Source organism: Brachyistius frenatus, unplaced genomic scaffold, assembly GCF_029030835.1.
Source record: "Brachyistius frenatus isolate BFR_SWC_R1_liver_20210118 unplaced genomic scaffold, ASM2903083v1 Contig_477, whole genome shotgun sequence".
NCBI lineage: Eukaryota > Metazoa > Chordata > Actinopteri > Embiotocidae > Brachyistius > Brachyistius frenatus.
The window spans coordinates 102,501-126,163 of NW_027211076.1; the positions used below are offsets into that span (position 1 = coordinate 102,501).

General features: G+C 43.1%; 2 protein-coding genes across 2 annotated transcripts; one reads left to right on the plus strand and one right to left on the minus strand.

The window, feature by feature from the left end:
* Window positions 1–6,039: 6,039 nt before the first annotated feature.
* On the minus strand, window positions 6,040–14,529 carry hspd1 (heat shock 60 protein 1). Its single transcript, XM_069687604.1, has 11 exons — window positions 14,434–14,529; window positions 12,750–12,925; window positions 10,868–11,203; window positions 10,684–10,779; window positions 10,461–10,554; window positions 10,021–10,189; window positions 9,172–9,271; window positions 8,824–9,069; window positions 8,577–8,751; window positions 8,263–8,441; window positions 6,040–7,015 (listed from the first exon to the last, which is right to left on the minus strand). Exons 2-11 carry the CDS (start codon window positions 12,921–12,923, stop codon window positions 6,857–6,859), a joined length of 1,728 nt encoding a protein of 575 aa, XP_069543705.1. The 5' UTR covers window positions 12,924–12,925; window positions 14,434–14,529; the 3' UTR covers window positions 6,040–6,856.
* A 476-nt stretch (window positions 14,530–15,005) lies between these two features.
* On the plus strand, window positions 15,006–18,619 carry hspe1 (heat shock 10 protein 1). Its single transcript, XM_069687605.1, has 4 exons — window positions 15,006–15,114; window positions 17,674–17,829; window positions 18,230–18,319; window positions 18,408–18,619. Exons 1-4 carry the CDS (start codon window positions 15,112–15,114, stop codon window positions 18,456–18,458), a joined length of 300 nt encoding a protein of 99 aa, XP_069543706.1. The 5' UTR covers window positions 15,006–15,111; the 3' UTR covers window positions 18,459–18,619.
* The last annotated feature ends 5,044 nt before the right edge of the window (window positions 18,620–23,663 follow it).

Genomic DNA, 23,663 nt, shown 5'->3' on the forward strand with positions numbered 1-23,663 from the left:
AATCCAATGTGCTTGCATGTAATCCAATGTGTTTGCATGTAATCCAATGTGTTTGCATTAATCCAATGTGTTTACATGTAATCCAATGTGTTTGCATGTAATCCAATGTGTTTGCATGTAATCCAATGTGTTTGCATTAATCCAATGTGTTTGCATGTAATCCAATGTGTTTGCATTAATCCAATGTGTTTACATGTAATCCAATGTGTTTGCATGTAATCCAATGTGTTTGCATGTAGGTAGGTAGGTAGGTAGGTATATACTTTATTAATCCCCGAGGGGAAATTTTTTCGCCACAGCAGCATACATACAGGAGCAATAATAGAAACAATAGAATAAAATAATAATAGAATAGAATAATATAATAGAAAAGCAATAAAATAAAAAATATAAATATAAAATATAAAATGCACAGTACATACAGTATATATACAGTACATTAAATATCTATATATATTATATACAACAAACCAATAAACACAGTCAACATATATATATATATATATATATACATACGGTACAGTATATATCTATATATATAATATACATACAATATACAAGCAACCAAGAAACACAGTCAACAGTGTTTTTGTACTGTGATGGATTTTGCCAGAGGTGAGTTATTGTAAAGTCTTATGGCAGTGGGCAGGAATGATCTCCTGTATCAGGAATGATCTCCTGTATCTGGAATGATCTCCTGTATCAGTAATGATCTCCTGTATCAGGAATGATCTCCTGTATCAGGAATGATCTCCTGTATCTGTCCTTGTGACAGCGGAGCTGGAGGAATCTGTTAGAGAAAGTGCTCCGCTGTCCCTGCAGCAGGTGGTTGAGAGGGTGGACAGGATTATCCAAGATGGACAATAGTTTGATCAGCGTCCTCCTCTCCACCACCTTTTCCAGACTATCTAGTTTGTAGCCGATGATGGAGCCGGCCTTCTTAACCAGCTTGTTGAGTTTGTTGGTGTCACCGGCTCCAATGCTGCTCCCCCAGCAGACCCCAGCGAAGTACAAAGCACTGGCCACAACAGACTGGTAGAACATCTCCAGCATCATGCTGCACACATTGAAGGATCGAAGTTTCCTCAGAAAAAAGAGTCGACTCATCACCTTCTTGTAGACAGCGTTGATGTTGGTCTTCCAGTTCAGTCTGTTGTCATGGAGACACCAGGTACTTGTACTCCTCAACCATGTCCACCTCCTCTCCCAGAACTCTCAGCGGTTGTGGAACCGTCGCCTTCCTCCTGAAGTCGACCACCATCTCTCTGGTCTTGGCCACGTTCAGGAGCAGGTGATTCCTTCCCGCCCACTCCACAAAGTCCTCCACTACTGCCCTGTACTCATCCTCCCGTCCATCCCTTATACATCCTACCACTGCAGAGTCATCAGAGAACTTCTGCAGATGTCTTGACTCTGAGTTGTACTGGAAGTCAGTGGTGTATAAGGTGAACAGGAAGGGAGACAGAACAGTTCCCTGAGGAGCTCCAGTACCACTGACCACCGTATCAGACAGCACACTGCCCAGACGGACAAACTGTGGTCTGCCTGTCAGGTAGTCAGTGATCCAGGAGAAGGTGGACATGTCCACCCCCACCACCCGCAGCTTCTCACTCAGCAGCAGTGGTTGGATGGTGTTGAATGCACCGGAGAAATCAAAGAAAGTGATTCTCACAGATTCACCGGTTCCATCCAGGTGAGACTGAGCTCGTTGCAGCAGGTAGATGATGGCGTCGTCCACTCCCACACGAGGCTGGTACGCAAATTGCAGAGGGTCCAGAGATTTCACCAGCGGTCTGAGGTGGGCCAAGACCAGCCTCTCCAGCACCTTCATCACATGAGATGTGAGGGCAACTGGTCGGTAGTCGTTGAGGCCAGATAGAGTCGTCTTCTTGGGGACAGGAACCAGGCAGGACGTCTTCCACAGCACCGGGACCTCCTCCTGCTTCAGGCTCAGGTTGAAGAGGTGTTGTAGGACCTCAGCCAGCTGGACGGCGCAGGTCTTCAGGACCACGGGGCTGATGCCGTCAGGTCCTGCAGCCTTGCGCTGGTGGATTCTCTCCAGCTGTCTCCTAACCTGGCCAGTCGTCACAGAGAGGGGGGTGAGGGGTGGGGGGGGATGGATGGAGGAAGAGCCCTGTGAGATTGAGAGCTCTACGCAGTTCACCAGGGGGCGCAGAGGGGAGAGGGGGGGAGGCAGCAGAGGTGTTTTGGAGGTGTGAGGTGTGGAGGAGACAGATGAGGGCGGTGAACTAAACCTGTTGAAGAAACAGTTTAGTTCATTTGACCTCTCCAGGTTCCCCCTGGTTGTTCCTCTCCAGGTTCCCTCTGGTTGTTCCTCTCCAGGTTTCCCCTGGTTGTTCCTCTCTTGGTTCCCCCTGGTTGTTCCTCTCCAGGTTCCCCCTGGTTGTCTCTCTCTCCCCTTCAACCCAGTAATCTCTTTCATACCGGTCATCACCTCCCTCACGTTGTTCTGCTGGAGTTTGGCCTCCAGCTTCCTCCTGTAGGAGTCCTTGCACTCCCTCATCTTCTCCTTCAGGTGGCGCTGCACTCTCCTGAGCTCCTCCCTGTCCCCAGACCTGAAGGCTGCTTTCTTCTGATTAAGAAGAACTTTCAGGTCACTGGTGATCCATGGTTTATTGTTGGGGAAGCATTTTACAGTCCGGGATGGTACGGTGGTGTGTTCACAGAATTTGATGTATTCTGTGATACAGTCCGTCATGCTGTTGATGTCCTCCCCATGTGGTCCACACAGCACATCCCAGTCCGTGGACTCAAAGCAGTCCTGCAGGGCATCTTTAGCCTCCTGTGTCCACCTCCTCACAGTCCTGGTGGACACAGGCTGCCTCTGCACCAGGGGGACATACCTGGGAGTCAGCAGGACCAGGTTGTGGTCTGATCTACCAAGGGGGGGAAGGGCAGTAGTACTGTATGCATCCATGACATTAGCATACATTAAGTCCAGAGTTTTATTGTTCCGTGTGGGGCAGTTAACATACTGATGCAAAGTTGGCAGTACTTTATCCAGACTGGTTAAAGTCTCCAGTAACTGCCAAAAATGCACCGGGATGCTTAGTCTGTAGTTTAGCCACAGTGGAGTGGATGGTGTCCACTGCTGCCTCTGCGTCGGCTGATGGAGGAATGTAAACAACGATAACAATGGAGGACGTGAACTCCCTAGGTAAATAATAGGGGCGCATCCCCACGGCTAGCAGTTCAATGTCCGGGCTACAAAAACGTTCCTTCACACACACGTGGTCGGGATTACACCACCTCTCGTTCACATAGACCGCAATCCCTCCACCTTTCTTCTTGCCGCTCTTCTTGCCGTAATCCAATGTGTTTGCATTAATCCAATGTGTTTACATGTAATCCAATGTGTTTACATGTAATCCAATGTGTTTGCATGTAATCCAATGTGTTTGCATTAATCCAATGTGTTTGCATGTAATCCAATGTGTTTGCATGTAATCCAATGTGTTTGCATTAATCCAATGTGTTTACATGTAATCCAATGTGTTCGCATGTAATCCAATGTGTTTGCATGTAATCCAATGTGTTTGCATGTAATCCAATGTGTTTGCATGTAATCCAATGTGTTTGCATTAATCCAATGTGTTTACATGTAATCCAATGTGTTTGCATTAATCCAATGTGTTTGCATGTAATCAAATATGATGCATTATCAATAATTCTTCAGTTGCTCTGCAGACTAACTCAGGTCTTTTTGCAATAATAAAGGTCTCGTCTTTCTGAAGTCTTCGCCTCGGTGAGCTTGTTTTTCTACCATATTGATTTGGTGACCCCGACGTGGTAGATTGACTTGCATTCACATTCAGCTCAGCCAATGTGAAGTCAATGGCATCCTGGACCGTCACTTCAGTGTGACCCGGTAGACTGAGTTGCTTTTACAACAGTAAACACTGAAATGAAGGTCTTTGAAACCCTGGCCCAGGAGAATATCTCCTTATAAGACCTTTATTGAACAAACAGTGAATGAATGACAAACCAGAGAATGAGTGGAGGAGTGGAGGAGAGGAGGAGAGAATGAGTGGAGGAGTGGAGGAGAGGAGGAGTGGAAATGAAATGTTTAAACTGGGTTCTACATCTGAGAATCATCTGGTTCAGAGACTTTCAGGAAGAGACCGTTTCCATTGACCCAACAGGAGGTTTACTGAGTTTTGTCTGTCCTTCTGTTTTTAAGAACAGGACACAGTGCGATTAAATGACCTGGATCATGACAATAAAAACACGCGCGGCTCTCGCTGCTGGTTGCAGATGTTATTTTACGTACAGGTTTTGGTGATTTAACTCTCCATTTGGAGAATGAGGTTGAGCTGCAAACAACAGATGCTGAAAACACATTTTTGTGTGTAAGGTTAAATTGCTCGGCGAGGACTGCAGCTTTTGTTCATTTAGTTACATCACAATCCGCTCTGGAACACATTTGTTAAGCTCCTCCAGGAGGATCGACTCTGATCATCCAGCGAGGTACTTTACCACCATTTGTCAAACAACACTCTTCTCGTGTGAACTCCACAAACGTCTGCTTGGCAATTTTATCTTTATTTCTACATTTTTGCTGATAGGCTTCAGGGACAAGTTCATATGCTTGCAACATGTTTTTTTTTTTTACAATCTCGTAGTCTAAACTCTGCTCAATAGATAAACTGGAGCAAACCTTCTGTGCCTTCCCTGAAAGTTTTCACTGTAACAAAAGTGACCAAAACTCTTTTGGACAATTTAATACACCAGCTATGCGCTCAAAAGCACTGAAATAAGAGTCGACTTCGGACTAATGTGACGTGTTTGCTGATGTCAAACCCAGAAGAAGACATGTGAGCGTTGGTTTATGGATACGGGCGTAGGAGCAGCAGGTGACCCTCTCTCCAGCTCAAAGAGCTCTGATACGGAGATGCAGAGCCTCCACGTCCAGCTCTTTGCCCCGAGGCTCCGCCTCCTTTATACAGAGTGTTAGGTGGAGATTCTCGGTGGACGTAGCTGCTGGTGGGTCGGAGACCAGGGCAGGTTCCACATCAGCGGCGAACACGCCAGCAACCTTCAACACATTCGCAACCGCCACCAGTGCAGCCTCCTCCGCCTCCCCCCTCCTCCTATATAATAATATGACCATCAGTGTGTGAATGTTCTCCTGATGGCAGCACCTTGCATGGTGATCTGTCTCGTGAATGAGAAAAACCCTGTTTAAGTGCTTTGAGACCAAAAGGTGATAAAACTATACAAGTACAGACCATTTAAAACACTGATAATGATAAGCGCTAATATTATTAGTCACACTGGACCTTAAATTAGTGTTGTTGTTTAACCTGATGACAAACAAATCACAACACAAACTGCATTCAGTCACTGTTTTGTAGCTTTTGATCATAAGTGCATAGGTTTTTTTTTTTAAATCACAGCCAGAAAATCCAATTTCATAAGCAAAACTCTTGAGTTCTGTGACCAAAACTAAGAGCAAATTTGTTTGCAGTGAAAATATATATTTTTTTCTCAGTTCATGTTTTTACATACAAAGTGGATTTTGCAATTGCAGTGTGAGAAATTTGTTTAATGGGAACTAAAAAACTGAAACAGTAAACCTGAACACATCAGAGCATCTTGATTTATTAAAAAAAAAAGAATTAACCTCGACACAAGACAGGAACTGAATGAGAACTGTTGTTTGGAATAAAGTAATGAACATAAAGTCCTCTGACTGGCTGATTTAAGGGAGTGATATAATGTGTTAAAGCAAAACATAATAGGGGTCCCACATTTATACTCTATAGCAAAGAGATGCTTTACTGCTTTGATACTTATGCACTTATTGTAAGTCGCTTTGGATAAAAGCATCAGCTAAATTAAATGTAATGTAATGTAATACTTTAACCCCCTCCCCCACCTTCCTTCTCCCCCCTCCTCACATACAGTCAAATGTACTTTGTGAGACACATGAAAATGACTGAAACATTCTTCTGACTAAAGCAGCTGCAGGTGACACATTCAGGCATCCAGTCGTGACACAAGACGAGTCGCAGAAAGTGTTTCAAAGTCTATAAGAAAACTGGTTTAATTCAATCAAATCACTGATGACATATATTTATATATAAAAACAAAAAGAATTAACAAAACACTATGACAGAAAAGAAAAGGATGACGACACTGAAGATCTCCTCTCTTTGTGGCCAATTAAAGGAGAATTACAGTTGATTTCAAAGCGTTTACTGGGTGCACCAACGTTGACACATGGTAAAACCGAATCTTTACAACAGAGGTGGAGGGTGCAGAAAAAAAGAAAACAAAAAGCGTACATGAGCTTTCCAAACACACTTTTTGCATGAATTATTAAGTGTTTGTTTTCAGTCTGCTTCAGATGCCAATTTACAATTCATTCCAGCCATTTTGTGCACCGAATCAGGGATCTCGCTCTTGCCGGCTGATTAAATCACTTTCATATCTATCGGCCAGTTTTGTTTACATGCAAATCCTGGATTCCACAAATCTCTATGACAGATGTGAGCAAAGTTAAACTTCATCATTACTCGTGGAGCTACAATAGACACATTAATGGGAAATGCACCAAGTTGAAATAAACCAGAATTTTCCTTTAATATGGACACTTTTCTTCCTGTAGCACATTTTACATGGGGAGTTTTGTGCTGATGTAAAGTAGGAGGATGAGAAGGACTAACGGGGCTCAGTTGGTTCTCGCCCTCAAGTCTTTGAGCGGTCATCAACCATTTGTAGCTCCAACTAACTCGATGTCAGTCAGCCACTGGAGACAGAGCTTGGTGGAGGGATTCTCCAGCCGATGTTCACTCTGACGTTTTAGTCTGTACATGAAGTCGGGAGGACTGACTTAGAAACCCATGCCGCCGCCCATGCCGCCCATTCCGCCCATGCCCCCCATGCCTCCTGGCATTTCCTTCTCTTCCTTGGGCATCTCCGTGACAACGGCCTCAGCAGTGGAAAGCAGCGACGCGACTCCTGCAGCATCCAACAGGGCCGTCCTCACCACCTGCAGAGGAAGGAAGGAAGTACAGCCCGTTATGACCAGGTGACCACAGGACTTCAGAATCTTCTCACTAAAGAAACACTTAGCAGGACTTGGTTGAAGCACCATTGGTAGCTAATTCAGCCTCAAGTCTTCAGTATGGCATGGCAAGCTTTGCACAGCTGCATTTACAGATTTATTGTCATTCTTCTCTGCGGATCCACTCGAGCGTTCATGTTGGATGGGTACCATTACTGGCCAGCCCATTGCTAGGTGTCTCCAGAGATTGGGTCAGGGCTCTGGCCAGGCCTGGCTTTCATGGGTCATTCACTGATGAGAGGCTTCCGTCTGGCCACTATGCCATAAAAACAAGATCTGTGCAGAGTTCCCGCTCCAAGTCAAATGTCAATTTCCCTTAAAAGCTGAAATTCCATGACCGGTACTGAACAGGAAAAGAGGCTGTGTTGTGTGCGCGGACAAGAAAGCGTCATTTGTTAAAAAACAGGCTGCACATGCCGACATTGAAATAAATTAAATCCATGTCTAAATACTGATTGCAGAGGCAAAGATATTATCTAACAATAATGGTTATTAGCTCATAACCTAATAAGCTACATTTTGTATTTCGGTCAGTGACCACTAACGCTACCAAACATGCAGACCGACAAGAACTCGCTCACTAACGTTATGGCTCCATATAGGGAATATATAAAATTTTAATAAATGGCAACTAAAATTTAAACATGCAAACAAAATTCCCTAGTGTCCCCGGGTGTTCCCCGGTGTTCCCCCGGTGTTCCCGGGTGTTCCCCGGTGTTCCCCGGTGTTCCCCGGGTGTTCCCCGGTGTTCCCCGGTGTTCCCCGGGTGTTCCCCGGTGTTCCCCGGTGTTCCCCGGTGTCCCCGGGTGTTCAGAAGTTACTTTCCTTGACGTAGTGACAGTCCTGTATACCAAAGCACTAAATGAGTTGTGCAGTGAACTCTACGAACCTCTGAGGATTGCAGTGTTGTACGTGTACTCTACCTCCACGTGTGTGAAAGAAATACAAGCGTGAAGTGCATCTTTGGAAGTGCTGCAACTACTGCACGACATGCTGCATTCCTCGGACCCAGTATGTGGCAACGCCGACCCGGTTCAAACTCCAAAACTACAAACCAGGCGTGAGGAAACAGTGAACACTAAAACATGCCTTTTAGTTGCTTTCTCCTGAACAACTGTTTCCTGAAGCAGAAAGAGAAACATCCTGATTTCATGTCATTGGCTCCACGGTACCTTGGTGGGATCGATAATGCCCTTCTCCACCATGTTGACGTACTCTCCCAGCATGGCGTCGTAGCCCAGCTCAGCTGATCCCTGCAGGATCTTCTCCACCACGAGAGAACCGTCCACACCGGCGTTCTTGGCGATGGTCATGGCAGGAATACGGAGCGCCCGTCTGATGATGTCCACGCCTGTTTGGAACGAGAGTCACATTCAAGTTAAAAAGTGTACATGGAACCAACATCTTGCTGTAAAGACGGCTGCAGTACTGAAACTGTCAACCCGGGACTGGTGCTGCCGGTTTGAAGAGCCCGTCCATCACTCACCGATCTTCTGGTCAGCATTGACAGCTTTGACGGTATCGAGGGAAGGGATGCAGCGCAGCAGGGCACAACCCCCCCCCGGTACGATGCCCTCCTCCACAGCTGCCCGGGTGGCGTTCAGAGCATCCGTCACACGGTCCTTCTTCTCGTTCACCTCCACGTCACTCGTTCCTCCGATCTGAAACAAAGCAGAGATGTTACAACTTCCTCTCCAGCAGACGGGTGATCAGAAACCGGCAGCGAGTCGAACCTTCAGCACGGCCACTCCGTCCGACAGCTTGGCGAGCCTCTCGTTGAGTTTCTCCTTCTCATAGTCACTGGTGGTGCTCTCCAGCTGCTCCACGATCTCCGCGGCCCGTTTCTCCGTTTCAGCTGAGCTGCCGCCTCCTTTCAGCAGCAGCGTGTCATCTTTACTGATCTGCACCTCACCGACTTTGCCAAAGTCGTGAGCCTGGATGTCCTCGAGGGTCAAGCCCAGCGCCTCATCTCCAAACACCTGCAGAAAGGAAGATAAAGAAATCAAGTCATACTGTCAGATGGACCTTCAGATTCAGATTTAAAAATAAGAAGTTGGTTGAGACTGAAGAAGTGGACCTACAGTGCCCCCGGTGGCGACGGCCAAATCCCTCAGCTGATTTTTCCTGTTGTCACCGAAACCTGGAGCTTTAACAGCGACTACCTGAAGCCCAACCTTGAGCCTTAAAACGGGAAAAAAAAAAAATTAATTCAAAGAGTAATTTCAGTATAAAATGATGCATCATATTGTTATGTTTGCTGAGTGGCGATATATGATATACATCTCGGTGTTTTATACAAGTTATATAAATGGATTGGACATTCATTTGTGAAGCGTCACAAGCACTTGAATTAAAACAGTGTGTGATCAAAATGAAAGATAAATGCAGGGTAAGTAGCCCCCTGACTGTCCTGCTTGGTGGGTTTTATATTTAGTTATTCCTCCTCTTCCTTTAGTTTTAATGGAACACGTAACTAACAGTTCATTTGACAGTCTCAGATCATTTGAATCGCGGCTCCACATTATAAAATAACCCGATCGTTAACTGCTCTGGCCGAAGAGCTGGATTCTGGCTCCTCCCCTTAGCCCAAAGCATTAGCATTTCCCAGCATGCCTTAGTTCTTCCATTGTACCTTTTGCAAATAAAGCAACTAAATAAATAGGCTGAAATAATATTTACTTTTTAGTGATAATGATAAGTGTACAAGATGGTAACGGACATATTTATACTTTCCTACCGCTGAAAAGTAAGAACCAAAGTACGGTGTCCTTAGAAACAGCGTAACAGTTGGTGCTTGAAATGATAGGAAAACTCTAAATAAACAATGTACTCTTTTACCATATCTCTGAAGAAAAAATATCCGCTATGTGATCCAAACTTAACATATTCCACAGCCCCTAGTTTTAAGTGAAGGAAGAAGCACAGCGTACCTGTTGAGGACCAAGGTGCTCAGGGCCTCTCCGTCCACGTCCTCAGCCACGATCACCAGCGGTTTGCGGTGCTGGTTGGCAATTTCCAGGGCCGGCACGATGCTCTGGACACTGGAGATCTTCTTCTCACTCAGAAGCAGGTAGGCATCCTGGAACTCACACTTCTGGCCTGATAGACACACAAATCACATTTCAAGTCCCCTCATGACAGTCATTAACCACATGAAACTAATTTGTTCATTAAAGTACGTTCAAAAATCAAGTACAGATTCCAAATAGTTTCAAAACTGGAATACGTTTCAGTCCATGCTGCCTGTATTTCAGGACGTCCGTGTTTTTAAATCATTTGTCGATGCCTATTTTTTACCAGTGCACATGAATAAATTCAGATAGTTGCAGTAGTTGTAGCATACAGCCGAAGCCAGGGCACGTAGCTTTACCTTTAGCAGTGTTAATGAAGTAGGGCGAGATGTAACCACGGTCAAACTTCATGCCCTCGATGATCTCCAGCTCGTCGTGCAACGTCTTCCCGTCCTGAGATGTAAAGTAAAAATAAAAGGAACTGGTGGTTATTTAAAGGTCCGACTCAAAACCAGGTGATGACGTCTTCATTGGAGGCGTAAACGAGTCCCATTAACACAGTACATACATGTACAAACTAACCTTGACAGTTATGACTCCTTTGCGGCCGACTTTCTTCATGGCATTAGATATGAGGGTGCCGATCTCCACGTCTCCGTTGGCTGAGATCGTAGCAACCTGAGGGATCACATTCAAGTTTCAATCTGGGATGTTTTTCTGGCCACTAGAGGGCCAGCAGAAACACATGAACACAACATGCCCATACCTGTGCGATCTCCTCTGGGGTGGTGACGGGCTTTGAAAGCTTCTTCAGTTCATTGATGACAGTTTGCACAGACATCATGACGCCTCGGCGGATCTCCACGGGGTTTGCTCCTTTGCTGATGGTGTCGAAACCTTCCTTGGCGATGGCACGAGCCAGGACGGTGGCGGTGGTCGTCCCGTCTCCGGCTTCCTCGTTGGTGTTGTTGGCCACATCCTGCACCAGTTTGGCACCGATGTTCTTGAACTTGTCCTTCAGCTCGATGCTCTTGGCCACCGTAACGCCGTCCTTGGTGACCTTCGGGCTGCCCCAGCTCTGCTCGATGATGACAGTGCGACCCTGAAACGAGGCAGAAAGTGGTGAGATGAAGTCCTTGTGCGACATTACCTGTGGATTTAGTTTTATGATAAGCCGTATGAAATGCTCTGAACCTGCCCGTTCAGCATGTGGTAAATGTGCTTAATTTGTTCTTCTAAGTGTTTTTTAATTGTTTGTAAAAAGATGAATATTCAATTTTGTAAAAGCAAAATGCGCAGGTGTTTATATGCTCACGCACACAAGGAGGTGGCTCGTTTCTAAGGTGGAACCGTAATCATGTATATTTCTGTTGCTCTCATAAAGTTAACAAGAGAACTCTGTTATTTTCAACAGTTTTTAGAGATTATTGAGATCAAGTTTGATCATCCGACTTTGGTCACGGAAATGTTTCACAATAAAAGCCTTTTTAAGAATTGAGGGGTTTCTGTCTATTAAAACGCTAGAGGGCTTTTAATTTGAAATAATACAGGAAGGGTTGATTATGGGAAGAGAATATATGCCATCGGGATGTGTTTGTTTTCCTTCTTAGGACTTATAGTGTGTTCATGAAGGTAAATTAAACAACAAGTAGTTCTGATCCAGAGATCTGATTGGTCAAATCATCATGACATCACACCCTGTTCATCACTAGAAAATATAGAATTAGAATAGAGTTTCATATAATATGTAATATAATGTAGTTTCTACTTGTTATAGGTCTATTAAATGACCCATTTGGTGAAGTCGGGTCTCTTTTGGTCCTTTTTGGTCGCTCCAAGCACCCGTACCGTAACACCACGGATAGTCACGCACTTACAATCCTAGCGGAGGCTAGCTGGACCGGTTTGGTTTGAACACATGACACGGAGCTAAAATGTTAAAAACACAGGAGTCCATGGATATCTTTGTTCATCAGATATCTTTGTTCATCAGATATCTTTGCTCCTCAGACATCTTTGTTCATCAGATATCTTTGTTCATCAGATATCTTAGTTCATCAGATATCTTTGTTCATCAGATATCTTAGTTCATCAGATATCTTTGTTCACCAGATATCTTTGTTCATCAGATATCTTTGTTCATCAGATATCTTTGTTCCAACCAGACTGAGCTAGCTGAGCAGTTTAGTGTTTCTATGTTCTGTATTTATTCAGTTGGAGACTAGAAATCCTCTCTGTTGCTAGGTGGTTGCTAAGGGTCCGACTACTTCCTGGAGTAGTGAACACTGCGTACTTTACATAAGAGTCTACTGACGGGATTGATTGTTTTCCAGTTGTTAGTCATACATTGCCATGGATGTATTGCCATGGAAACAGAGCTCACACTAACAAAAAGTTTTATATTTAGAGAGTGAATTGCTCCACAATATGAACAGATGTAGATGACATGTTTTATTTAGTTGGTAACTTGTTGTTTAATCGTAATATTACACCGGAGGCTGTTTTAACGTGATTATTGGTGCTTCAGTGATGCGGTCCGGACCGAGGCGCTGACGTCTGTAAGCACCTCTGAAGTGTAATATTGCTTAAGTACAGTATATCTGCTCATCAGGACAACAGTGGTTTGAAGGTGAAGCTGGAATAGTTACCTTCGGGCCCATGGTGACGGCCACGGCGTCAGCCAGCAGGTCCACGCCCTGCAGCATGAGGGCACGAGCATCAGCACCGAACTTCACGTCTTTAGCGTAGGCTCGTGTGAGGTGAGGAGCAAGCGCTCGGCTCACCGGCCTCATCTGCCTCATGACGGTGGGTAAACGAAACATCTCTGTGGGGGGGAAGCACAGAGATGGCAGAAATAATCACTGAAATTTACCACAGAGGAGTCATTAAATCAGAAGAATCAAGACTGCTTGTTCATATCGCAAGAATCTCAGATAAAAGACACCGAATCATTTCACAACCTCACAGATTTCTATGTAAACTGCACCCCATGGTGGTCACAGGTGGTCAGATGAAGCCAGTAAATGAATAAATGAACATCAGTTCTATTAAAAAGTGGAATCAAAACCAAAAGTAAACCATTTGTTTTATTACTAATCTGTATATTAGATAGTTGTTAGTTTAGGTCAGTCATACTTTCCCAACCCGTCTGGGAAAATTGTTGGCTTCAGTTTGCAGATCACGTTTAGCTTTCTTAATAATATGCGTCTTTAAAAAAATAAAAATAACAACAACAACAAACCAATTATAAAATAATGCATCACAATGACATCAGAAGACAATAATAATACAGAAAATGTAATAAAGTACTCAAGTTCAGCATTTGATAGATAGGTCTTTATTGGAGTAGCATGTGTAAGTTTGTACCACAAAATAAAATATAATTAATAATATATAACTCAAAAGCTTTTACAAAAGTATAAGACAAGGGGAATTCAGAGTTAATAAGTTAACCAATAAAAGGACCTCAACATGTGGGTTGATAGTTCAACCTGCGCTGAGAATATTTAACAAGCATTTTGGGCTTTTTTTTTACCATTGTAATGAAAATGGTTGTTAGCTGCAGCAACAGATACAAACACACAGTGATCTTTGTGACGTCAACGTTACATATTGGGGGGAAATGCACTGAAATATCAGCTACTTCTTCTAGTTGACTTTTCTGGTTTTATGAACCACAATTTCCCTATTTTTTTGTGTGTGTTTGGCTGAACAACTATTTCCAAAAAGCTATTGAGCATTAGTCATATTGAACGTAGATGTGGAGGTTACACGTTGATTTAAAGTATTTTCCTCCAATGTAACAAAAGATTAATTTTGCTTGCAAATTATGTCCATCAGAATATACTTCCGTCGTCTTGGACTTTTTTGGGGGGGATTCATTTTAATAATGAAGAATCCGATTAGTCTTTATTGGCGTTGATCGTGATAGGATTAATGAATGCCCCCTCCCCCCCCACTCTTCAGGTCGTGCGTCACAAGGTCAAATTGTAAAAGCATGTGCGGAAATGCTTGTCCATCCCGGCCAGCTCAACCCGACCGGAGACATCACACCGTCAACATGACTCAACACTGCTGCTCATCGGGCTTCTCCACGGCGTTGGTAGTTTTGTAAATCGACACGTGACCCAAACTAAAACACCCTATCTGGATGAAAAGGTGTCGTGCAGTGACAGCTGGCCATCTCCTCGGAGTCTGCTGGGACATGGAGCATGCACGTCTTTGCAGTAGAGAAGACAAATCCAGTAGCTGAGCGCCATTAAAGCTATTAAAAACCAGATCCCTAAAATAATCTACTGGAAAAAACCTTTTCGGAAGAAAATGTTCACGTACCTGGGAGGTGAAGGGCTCGTGGCTGCTGCTGGGCTGCTCGGCGGAATGATCTCAGGCTGAGGGAGTCGTGGAGCTGCAGAGAGGGGACCGCACATGGCCTTATCACATCCGGGTTAGTCACCGGCCAGCCCCGGACCATGGATAAAGAACATTTACCTTCAACAAGGGTTTCATTATTAAAACAATTCTAACCAAACAAGCACAAATGCTTCACTAAATTATACCGATCTAAAACATAATATCGTAATTGATATGCACACCTCGTGTGCTGTGATATGTTCTTATAGTTTTAGTAATGCTCGTTCCCGGGTCAGGGGGTTACAGACTTTTCTGGCGTGCCATTGGAGGAAAACAAATAAAGGTCAAAGTTGACATTGTGCAATATTGCCCCATCACGGAACATGTAAAGGAGAGAAATCTCTAAAAACACAGTTTGAAAGTCACTCGTACTTATTTTGACTCCACCTGTACCACATATGTAAATATAAAATAATATTTTGCTATTAGCATTTGGGTTGTCGGAGAACTCTTAAGGCTGGTCAATTCCGGGTTGGTAGTGCGCATGCGCGTTCTGGATGGTTCCTCACGTGGAGACTTTCTCGTCAGTCTATTCAGGCTCGTGCTCACGGAACCGGGGAACCAGCTCCACGCCGGATCTCTGACCTCACACACCCAGACATGGTAAGAGGCTCCGCAGGAAAACAGCTTTATTATCAACGAGTCCACAGAAATGGGAAAGTCAATCAGAGAATCCTTCAAACAGGTTATCGGTCTTTTAATTTGTGGCTGAGGCATCGTTAGCAGCTAACGTTGTGTTAGCATCCAGTCACAAGGTCAAACTGAGTGTGCGTGAACGATGAGAAGTAACACGTGCACGTTGATCTTATTCCAACCAGAAGATGAAGGACCAGACATGGTAACAGACAGACGTGGTAACAGACAGACGTGGTAACAGACAGACATGGTAACAGACATGGTAACAGACTTGGTAACAGACTTGGTAACAGACAGACGTGGTAACAGACAGACTTGGTAACAGACGTGGTAACAGACTTGGTAACAGACAGACTTGGTAACAGACTTGGTAACACGTGGTAACAGACAGACATGGTAACAGACGTGGTGACAGACATGGTAACAGATGTGGTAACAGACAGACGTGGTAACAGACAGACGTGGTAACAGACAGATGTGGTAACAGACGTGGTAACAGACTTGGTAACAGACGTGGTAACACGTGGTAACAGACGTGGTAACAGACGCTCGCTGTCAGCACTGACGTGTAAACAGGTGTCACTGGGAGCTCGTGTAAGATGCACATGGCTGCATTCATGTTTGATTTTCATAGAATAACTTTCACATTATCAGGTGAGTTTCCTGTCTCGTCTTTAGGAGACTGTCGGGATCACCTGGGGATCGATTTGACCACCGACCACCATTATTCATGTGCAATCGATCCTGGCTCAATATTGGTATCTGATGTGTCGCGAAAAATATAATGTAGCATAAAATGGAAATATTCAAAGTAAAAACAACCGTTTTATATCAGTTTATTTGGGCAGTGAACACACATTTACCCAGGTAGTGTCCTCCAGGGAACATATTGTTCTTCAGACTTTGTACACTGCTGAGTTCAGAAATGAATATTCTGCCAAGTGTATAAAATACTCATTTATTATATTTCACTTGAGGTAAAGTAGCAGCACCACAGTACAAATTATGGAGCCACATTTGATTTCCTAAAACATTCTCAAAGTAGCTCAAGTATAAGTGATTATTATACAGAATACAGTCAATTTCAGAATAAGTAATATATTAAATTTGTCATTATTCATTCAGGCAGGCATTTGGAAAGTTCCTAACTGGGAACATCCCACTTCGAAGTTGAGCGTTCACAAAGAACCACCGTTCACAAAGAACCACCGTTCACAAAGAACCACCGTCGCCTCCCGAAAATGTGATAAAAGTATATTTAGATGCAAATGTAACAAAATAACATTAGTTTCTACATCAGACTAAAAAAAGATAAGTTAAGCAGCTGTTTTATCCAAACAAAAATCATGTTGGCTGCTAGATTAACCTTAAAAAAATATACAATGAGTAGTTGTACTTGTGCAACCGCAGATATATTTAGATGCCAATACTTTTGTACTATTTAGATTTATCAGGGTGATAGTTTCATCAGTAAGATGAGCCGTCTTTTGTCCGGCTCTGCCTCTGGGTGCTAACGGCCATGAGCGGCAGACCCTCCTACCGCTCATAAGTCATAAATCTGGGACCAGTCTTGCTCCACCACCCTCCGATCCAGACGACCTTCACCCAAGGTCACTCGTACATCTGCTGATGTCAGACTCTTGGCAGCTGCTGGGTTAAAACCTACCAAGCCACCGTCCTTCCTTGTGACTTCACTCAAACATTTGACATAATGAGAAAAAGTTGACTTCAATTTTGAAGTAGCTGATATAAAAAGCTGCCTCTGTACCCGGTTAAACATTCCTTTATTTTAACTAAAACCTTTGCATGAGATATCCTTGCAGATGTTTTGGACATCCAAGCGGGCAGCTGGGGCAAGAACACGACCTTCATTAGCTGCCGTTCATGGTTGTTGGTATTTTCAGTGGTGCTCGTCAACGTTTTAGGAAGAAAAACAAGTGTGATTTATTTCCTCTTTGATGTAGAAAGCTCAGCTCACATCTGGGTGGACAACAGATTCTATAAGTGCTTAGTGAACACACACACACACACACACACACACACACACACACACACACACAGGAACACACACACACACACACACACACAGGAACACAGGAACACACACACACAGGAACACACACACACACACAGGAGCACACACACACACACACAGGAGCACACACACACACACACACAGGAGCACACACACAGGAACACACACACACACACACACGCACACACACACACACACACACACACACACACACACACACACACACAGGAATACACACACAGGAACACACACACAGGAACACAGGAACAAACACAGGAACACACGCACACAGGAACAAACACGCACACACACACACACACAGGAACACACGCACACACACAGGAACACACACACACACAGGAACACACACACACACAGGAGCACACACACAGGAACACACACACACACACAGGAACACACGCACACACACACACAGGAACACACACAGACAGACAGACAGTTCTTTTTGACCTCTGTGTGCTCTCTTGCAGGCCTTCAGGAAGTTCCTCCCGCTGTTCGACCGGGTGCTGGTGGAGCGCTTGGTGGCTGAGACGGTGACGAAGGGGGGCATCATGCTACCAGAGAAGGCTCAAGGCAAAGTGCTGCAGGCCACAGTGGTGGCCGTCGGCCCGGGCTCTGTCACCCAAGTAAGGACCTATCCTCTGCTCGTTAAAATACTCCAGATACAGGCATAGATGCGATGACATTCATTTTTTCCGTTTTATATATATATATAAATATATAATAATAAATAATAAAATAAATAAATATCTATATACATATAGATATTTATTTATTTTATTCTCCAATCGTATCATTATCTCGATAGATGATCGATGTACTTGTCCAAGATCATGACATTCCATGATTTTGTGAACCGAATTTAATACCCAAAAGACAATATTCAATCGAATGAATGTATTTCCATACAAACTGTTGCACCCCCCCACACACACACCGACCGGTATATTTTGGTCAAGTTTTTCACAGTGTCCCAACTCCTGGAAAAGAGGTTGTAACTTCTGTGATGTGTTGTTACTTTTCCAGAAAGGAGGTGTGCAGCCAGTTAGTGTAACGGTTGGGGAGAAAGTGCTCCTCCCAGAGTACGGGGGGACTAAAGTTGTTCTGGACAACAAGGTGAAGCACAGTTTTAAACTAAATTGTTCAAGATTATTTTCCCCCCATCCTCTGTTTAATTTCTGAGATGTTTGCCCCTCTCCTGTAGGACTACTTCCTGTTCCGTGATGGAGATATCCTCGGTAAATACGTCGACTGAGTCTCCAGCTGTTTTTTTGTTTTTTCTTTGCTCATGTGAAGTTTCTATCAAGAAATTAAATTCATTCTTATCTGTTTTTCTTTTGTTATTACAAATTGTAAATAATTCCAATCACATTTTGTTACAATAATAAAGGTTAAGTCCTCCTTGTTATGATTTCACAGCTGATTCTTTTTATGACCAGTTTATGTAGCTTGAACAAGGTAATTGTAAATTGAGTTAAGTCTAAGGATTTAAGAAGACAACCTGATCTCGCGTCACATAAACGGACTGTTTTACGGCTGGCGGGTAAAAACATGTTAAATATAAACCGTTTTATTTAGCTTATCAAAAGTAAGCTTCTCATTATATAAATGTCTTTCACACAGTACACTGAATACATCAGCATTATTACCACACTGAAGTTGCTGCAGCTGGCTGAGGTTGAGCTGATTGTTATTACTGTATTACTGGACAGATTCACGTAATGACACCTGATGACAAATTACCCTCTTTGTAAAATCATTATTTGTACAGTGGTGAGACAAAAAGTGAATATTGAATGTTTTATAGTGATAAACGATCACTGCACTGAACATGTAAAGTCCTTAAAACAGAACTTTTCAAAGGACCCCAACAACAATTGAACAATTTCCACATGAGCGGCTCGGACGCAAAAACTCTTAACAGGAAGAAAAACCTCAGACAGCCGGAGGTAGAAGTTGAGGTGAGAGGAGAAAGAAAAGAACAGCATAGCGACTGAACTGTCCGTGAGGCATCACATTCAAAATAAGCACATCTTTTTAATTTAAACAAGAACATTTCTCACTTTCAACATTTGATATGATGCAGTTAGTTATGAGTTTACATGATTTGCAAATCATTGCATTCTGTTTCTACATTTTACACAGCGTCCCAACATTTTTTGGAAACAAGGTTGTAGTTGTACTTTATACATCCCGAATCTCTGCAACTACACAGAATAAAACTAGAAAAGGAAAAAAAACCCAACAAAGCAGTATAATTATACACTAGAAATTATTTCCAATAATCATGAGAAATTCATGTAATGCATTGATGATTTTTTTTAGATGTGAATGGCAGGAAATCTTTAAACTTTGACTTTTCCCCCAGACTGCCTGCAGACGTACACGGTGTGAAAAGGCCCCCCAGGGTTAGACTCTGGGACGGCCTTGCTTTGTGGCTATTTAGTGTCTCTGTGTTTTGTGTCTTTTTGTAGATGTCCTCTGTCTCTTTGTCCTTCTTTTAATTGGTTTGTGAAATCCTGAGCTGAAGCCATGAGAGCTCTGACCCCTGCCGGTGCCCCCCCCCCTCGGGGGGGGCCCGGTGCCCCCCCTGCCATCTAACTATAAGGCTGTAATAACGCTCCTGCCCGTTTGGCTCCTGTTCGTTTCCGCTGCAGCGACGCCGCGGCTGACGAACATCCGGGTATTCTGTCGAGATGGTCATGGCGGAGGGTGCTGCAGTTCTCAGGAGGAATCGGCCTGGAACCAAGGCGAAGGTACGCTTTCACCCCGCAGAAACACTCCAACATGACCGCTAAAGCCCCCGACGGCTGGGTGCTGCGTCATCGTCCCTGGCCGTGTCCACCGGTCCTGTTTCCACCGGATCGCGGACAGCTTCGTACCGCGGCCTGACCCGGTTGGGCCAGTTAGCTCAACGTTAGCAAGTTGCTGCAGCTACTTCCTGGAGAAACGTTAACGCTAAACGAGTGTTGGTGCTGCGGGAGGTCCGAGGAAGAATCCTGAATACTTATAAGACTAATGCGATGAAGGATGTTCCCGCGTTTCTCCTCAAACTCTCAGTCGTGTTTCTGTAGTTTTTACAGATCCGAGCCGATATGTTCTCGCTAACTGGCTAGCTAGCTTCGAAGCTCCGAAAAACAAGAGCTTTTCAAAGTGATCACGTGTTTTACTGTAAACATCCTGTCAGTCTGTCAGTCAGTCAGTCCGTCAGTCAGTCAGTCAGTCAGTCTGTCCGTCAGTCAGTCTGTCAGTCAGTCAGTCTGTCTGTCTGTCTGTCAGTCTGTCTGTCAGTCAGTCAGTCTGTCTGTCTGTCTGTCAGTCAGTCAGTCTGTCCGTCAGTCAGTCTGTCCGTCAGTCTGTCCGTCCGTCAGTCAGTCAGTCTGTCTGTCTGTCCGTCAGTCAGTCAGTCAGTCTGTCCGTCAGTCTGTCAGTCAGTCTGTCAGTCTGTCCTCAGTCAGTCTGTCCGTCAGTCAGTCTGTCCGTCCGTCAGTCAGTCCGTCAGTCTGTCTGTCAGTCAGTCTGTCCGTCAGTCAGTCAGTCTGTCCGTCAGTCAGTCTGTCCGTCAGTCAGTCTGTTAGTCTGTCAGTCAGTCTGTCCGTCAGTCTGTCAGTCAGTCTGTCCGTCAGTCTGTCTGTCTGTCTGTCCGTCCGTCCGTCCGTCAGTCCGTCAGGCTGTCTGTCCGTCAGTCTGTCCGTCTGTCTGTCTGTCTTCATAGGAAACTGTCCTTCATTCACTTTTCTCATGTCTCCTTATCTCAGTCAATGACGAGGATTTATGAACCTCTGCTACTGACAGCTTTAATCAATGAGATTGTACCCCCTCCCCCCCTTCTGTCCCCTTCTGTCTCCACCTCCTCTGTCCCCCCTCTCCCCCTCTGTCTCCACCTCTGTCCCCCCTCCCCCCCTCCGTCCCCCTCTGTCCCCCTGTGCAGGACTTCTATAACTGGCCGGATGAATCCTTTGAGGAGATGGACAGCACGCTGGCGGTCCAACAGGTGTGTTATTCTATGCTCACCATCTTCATCCAATCTCATCAGAGAACTGGTTTGATTGTTGAATCTGGAGCTTTTTATACATTTCATTCAAGCAAACAGGGAATTTCTCATGAACATACATACAGAAGTTCACAACTTACTGTGCTTCCAAAACTAGATTGTGTTGAATTCTGAGCATATTGAGATGATGTAGTGAATGATACTAATATATATATGTACTAATATATATGTACGAATATATATCTACTAATACATATCTACTAATATATATGTACTAATATATATCTACTTATATATCTACTAATATATGTCTACTAATATATATCTACTAATATATATATATATATATGTACTGATATATATGTACTAATATATATGTACTAATATATATCTACTAATATATATATCTCCTAATATATATATATGTACTAATATATATGTACTAATATATATCTACTAATATATATCTACTTATATATCTACTAATATATGTCTACTAATATATATCTACTAATATATATATATAAATATATATATATATGTACTAATATATATGTACTAATGTATATACTAATATATATGTACTGATATATATGTACTGATATATATCTACTAATATATATGTACTAATATATATGTACTAATATATATGCTAATATATATATCTACTCATATATATATCTACTAATATATATCTCCTAATATATATCTACTAATATATATATATATACTGATATATATGTACTAATATATATCTACTAATATATATGTACTAATATATATCTACTTATATATCTACTAATATATGTCTACTAATATATATCTACTAATATATATATATATGTATGTACTGATATATATGTACTAATATATATCTACTAATATATATCTACTAATGTATATACTAATATATATGTACTGATATATATCTACTAATATATATGTACTAATATATATGTACTAATATATATATCTACTCATATATATATATCTACTAATATATACGTACTAATATATATCTCCTAATATATATCTATTAATATATATATATACAGTGAACCCTCGCTATAACACGGTTCACCTTTCACGGTCTCGCTGCTTCACGGATTTGCATCGTGCATTGAAATCACATTACGACTATATGTAACGTAGATATATTTAATGTCCAGTTCTATCTATTTCAATTGTAAAATAAAGGTTATTACTTCACGGATTTCGCCTATCACGGTTTCTATTTGGAACGTAACCCCCGCGAAAAACGAGGGTTCACTGTATATATATATATGTACTGATATATATGTACTAATATATATGTACTAATATATATCTACTAATATATATGTACTGATATATATGTACTGATATATATGTACTAATATATATCTACTAATATATACAGTGGGTACGGAAAGTATTCAGACCCCTTTAAATTGTTCACTCTTTGTTTCATTGCAGCCATTTGCTAAAATCAAAAAAGTTCATTTTATTTCTCATTAATGTACACTCAGCACCCCATCTTGACAGAAAAAAACAGAAATGTAGAAATTTGTGCAAATTTATTAAAAAAGAAAAACTGAAATATCACATGGTCATAAGTATTCAGACCCTTTGCTGTGACACTCATATTTAACTCACATGCTGTCCATTCCTTCTGATCCTCCTTGAGATGGTTCTACTCCTTCATTGGAGTCCAGCTGTGTTTAATTAAAATGATTGGACTTGATTAGGAAAGGCACACACCTGTCTATATAAGACCTTACAGCTCACAGTGCATGTCAGAGCAAATGAGAATCATGAGGTCGAAGGAACTGTCCAAGGAGCTCAGAGACAGAATTGTGACAAGGCACAGATCTGGCCAAGGTTACAAAATCATTTCTGCAGCACTCAAGGTTCCTAAGAGCACAGTGGCCTCCATAATCCTTAAATGGAAGAAGTTTGGGACGACCAGAACTCTTCCTAGACCTGGCCGTCCAGCCAAACTGAGCAATCGTGGGAGAAGAGCCTTGGTGAGAGAGGTACAGAAGAACCCAAAGATCACTGTGGCTGAGCTCCAGAGATGCAGTAGGGAGATGGGAGAAAGTTCCACAAAGTCAACTATCACTGCAGCCCTCCACCAGTCGGGGCTTTATGGCAGAGTGGCCCGACGGAAGCCTCTCCTCAGTGCAAGACATATGAAAGCCCGCATAGAGTTTGCCAAAAAACACATGAAGGACTCCCAGACTATGAGAAATAAGATTCTCTGGTCTGATGAGACCAAGATTGAACTTTTTGGCGTTAATTCTAAGCGGTATGTGTGGAGAAAACCAGGCACTGCTCATCACCTGCCCAATACAATCCCAACAGTGAAACATGGTGGTGGCAGCATCATGCTATGGGGGTGTTTTTCAGCTGCAGGGACAGGACGACTGGTTGCAATTGAAGGAAAGATGAATGCGGCCAAGTACAGAGATATCCTGGAAGAAAACC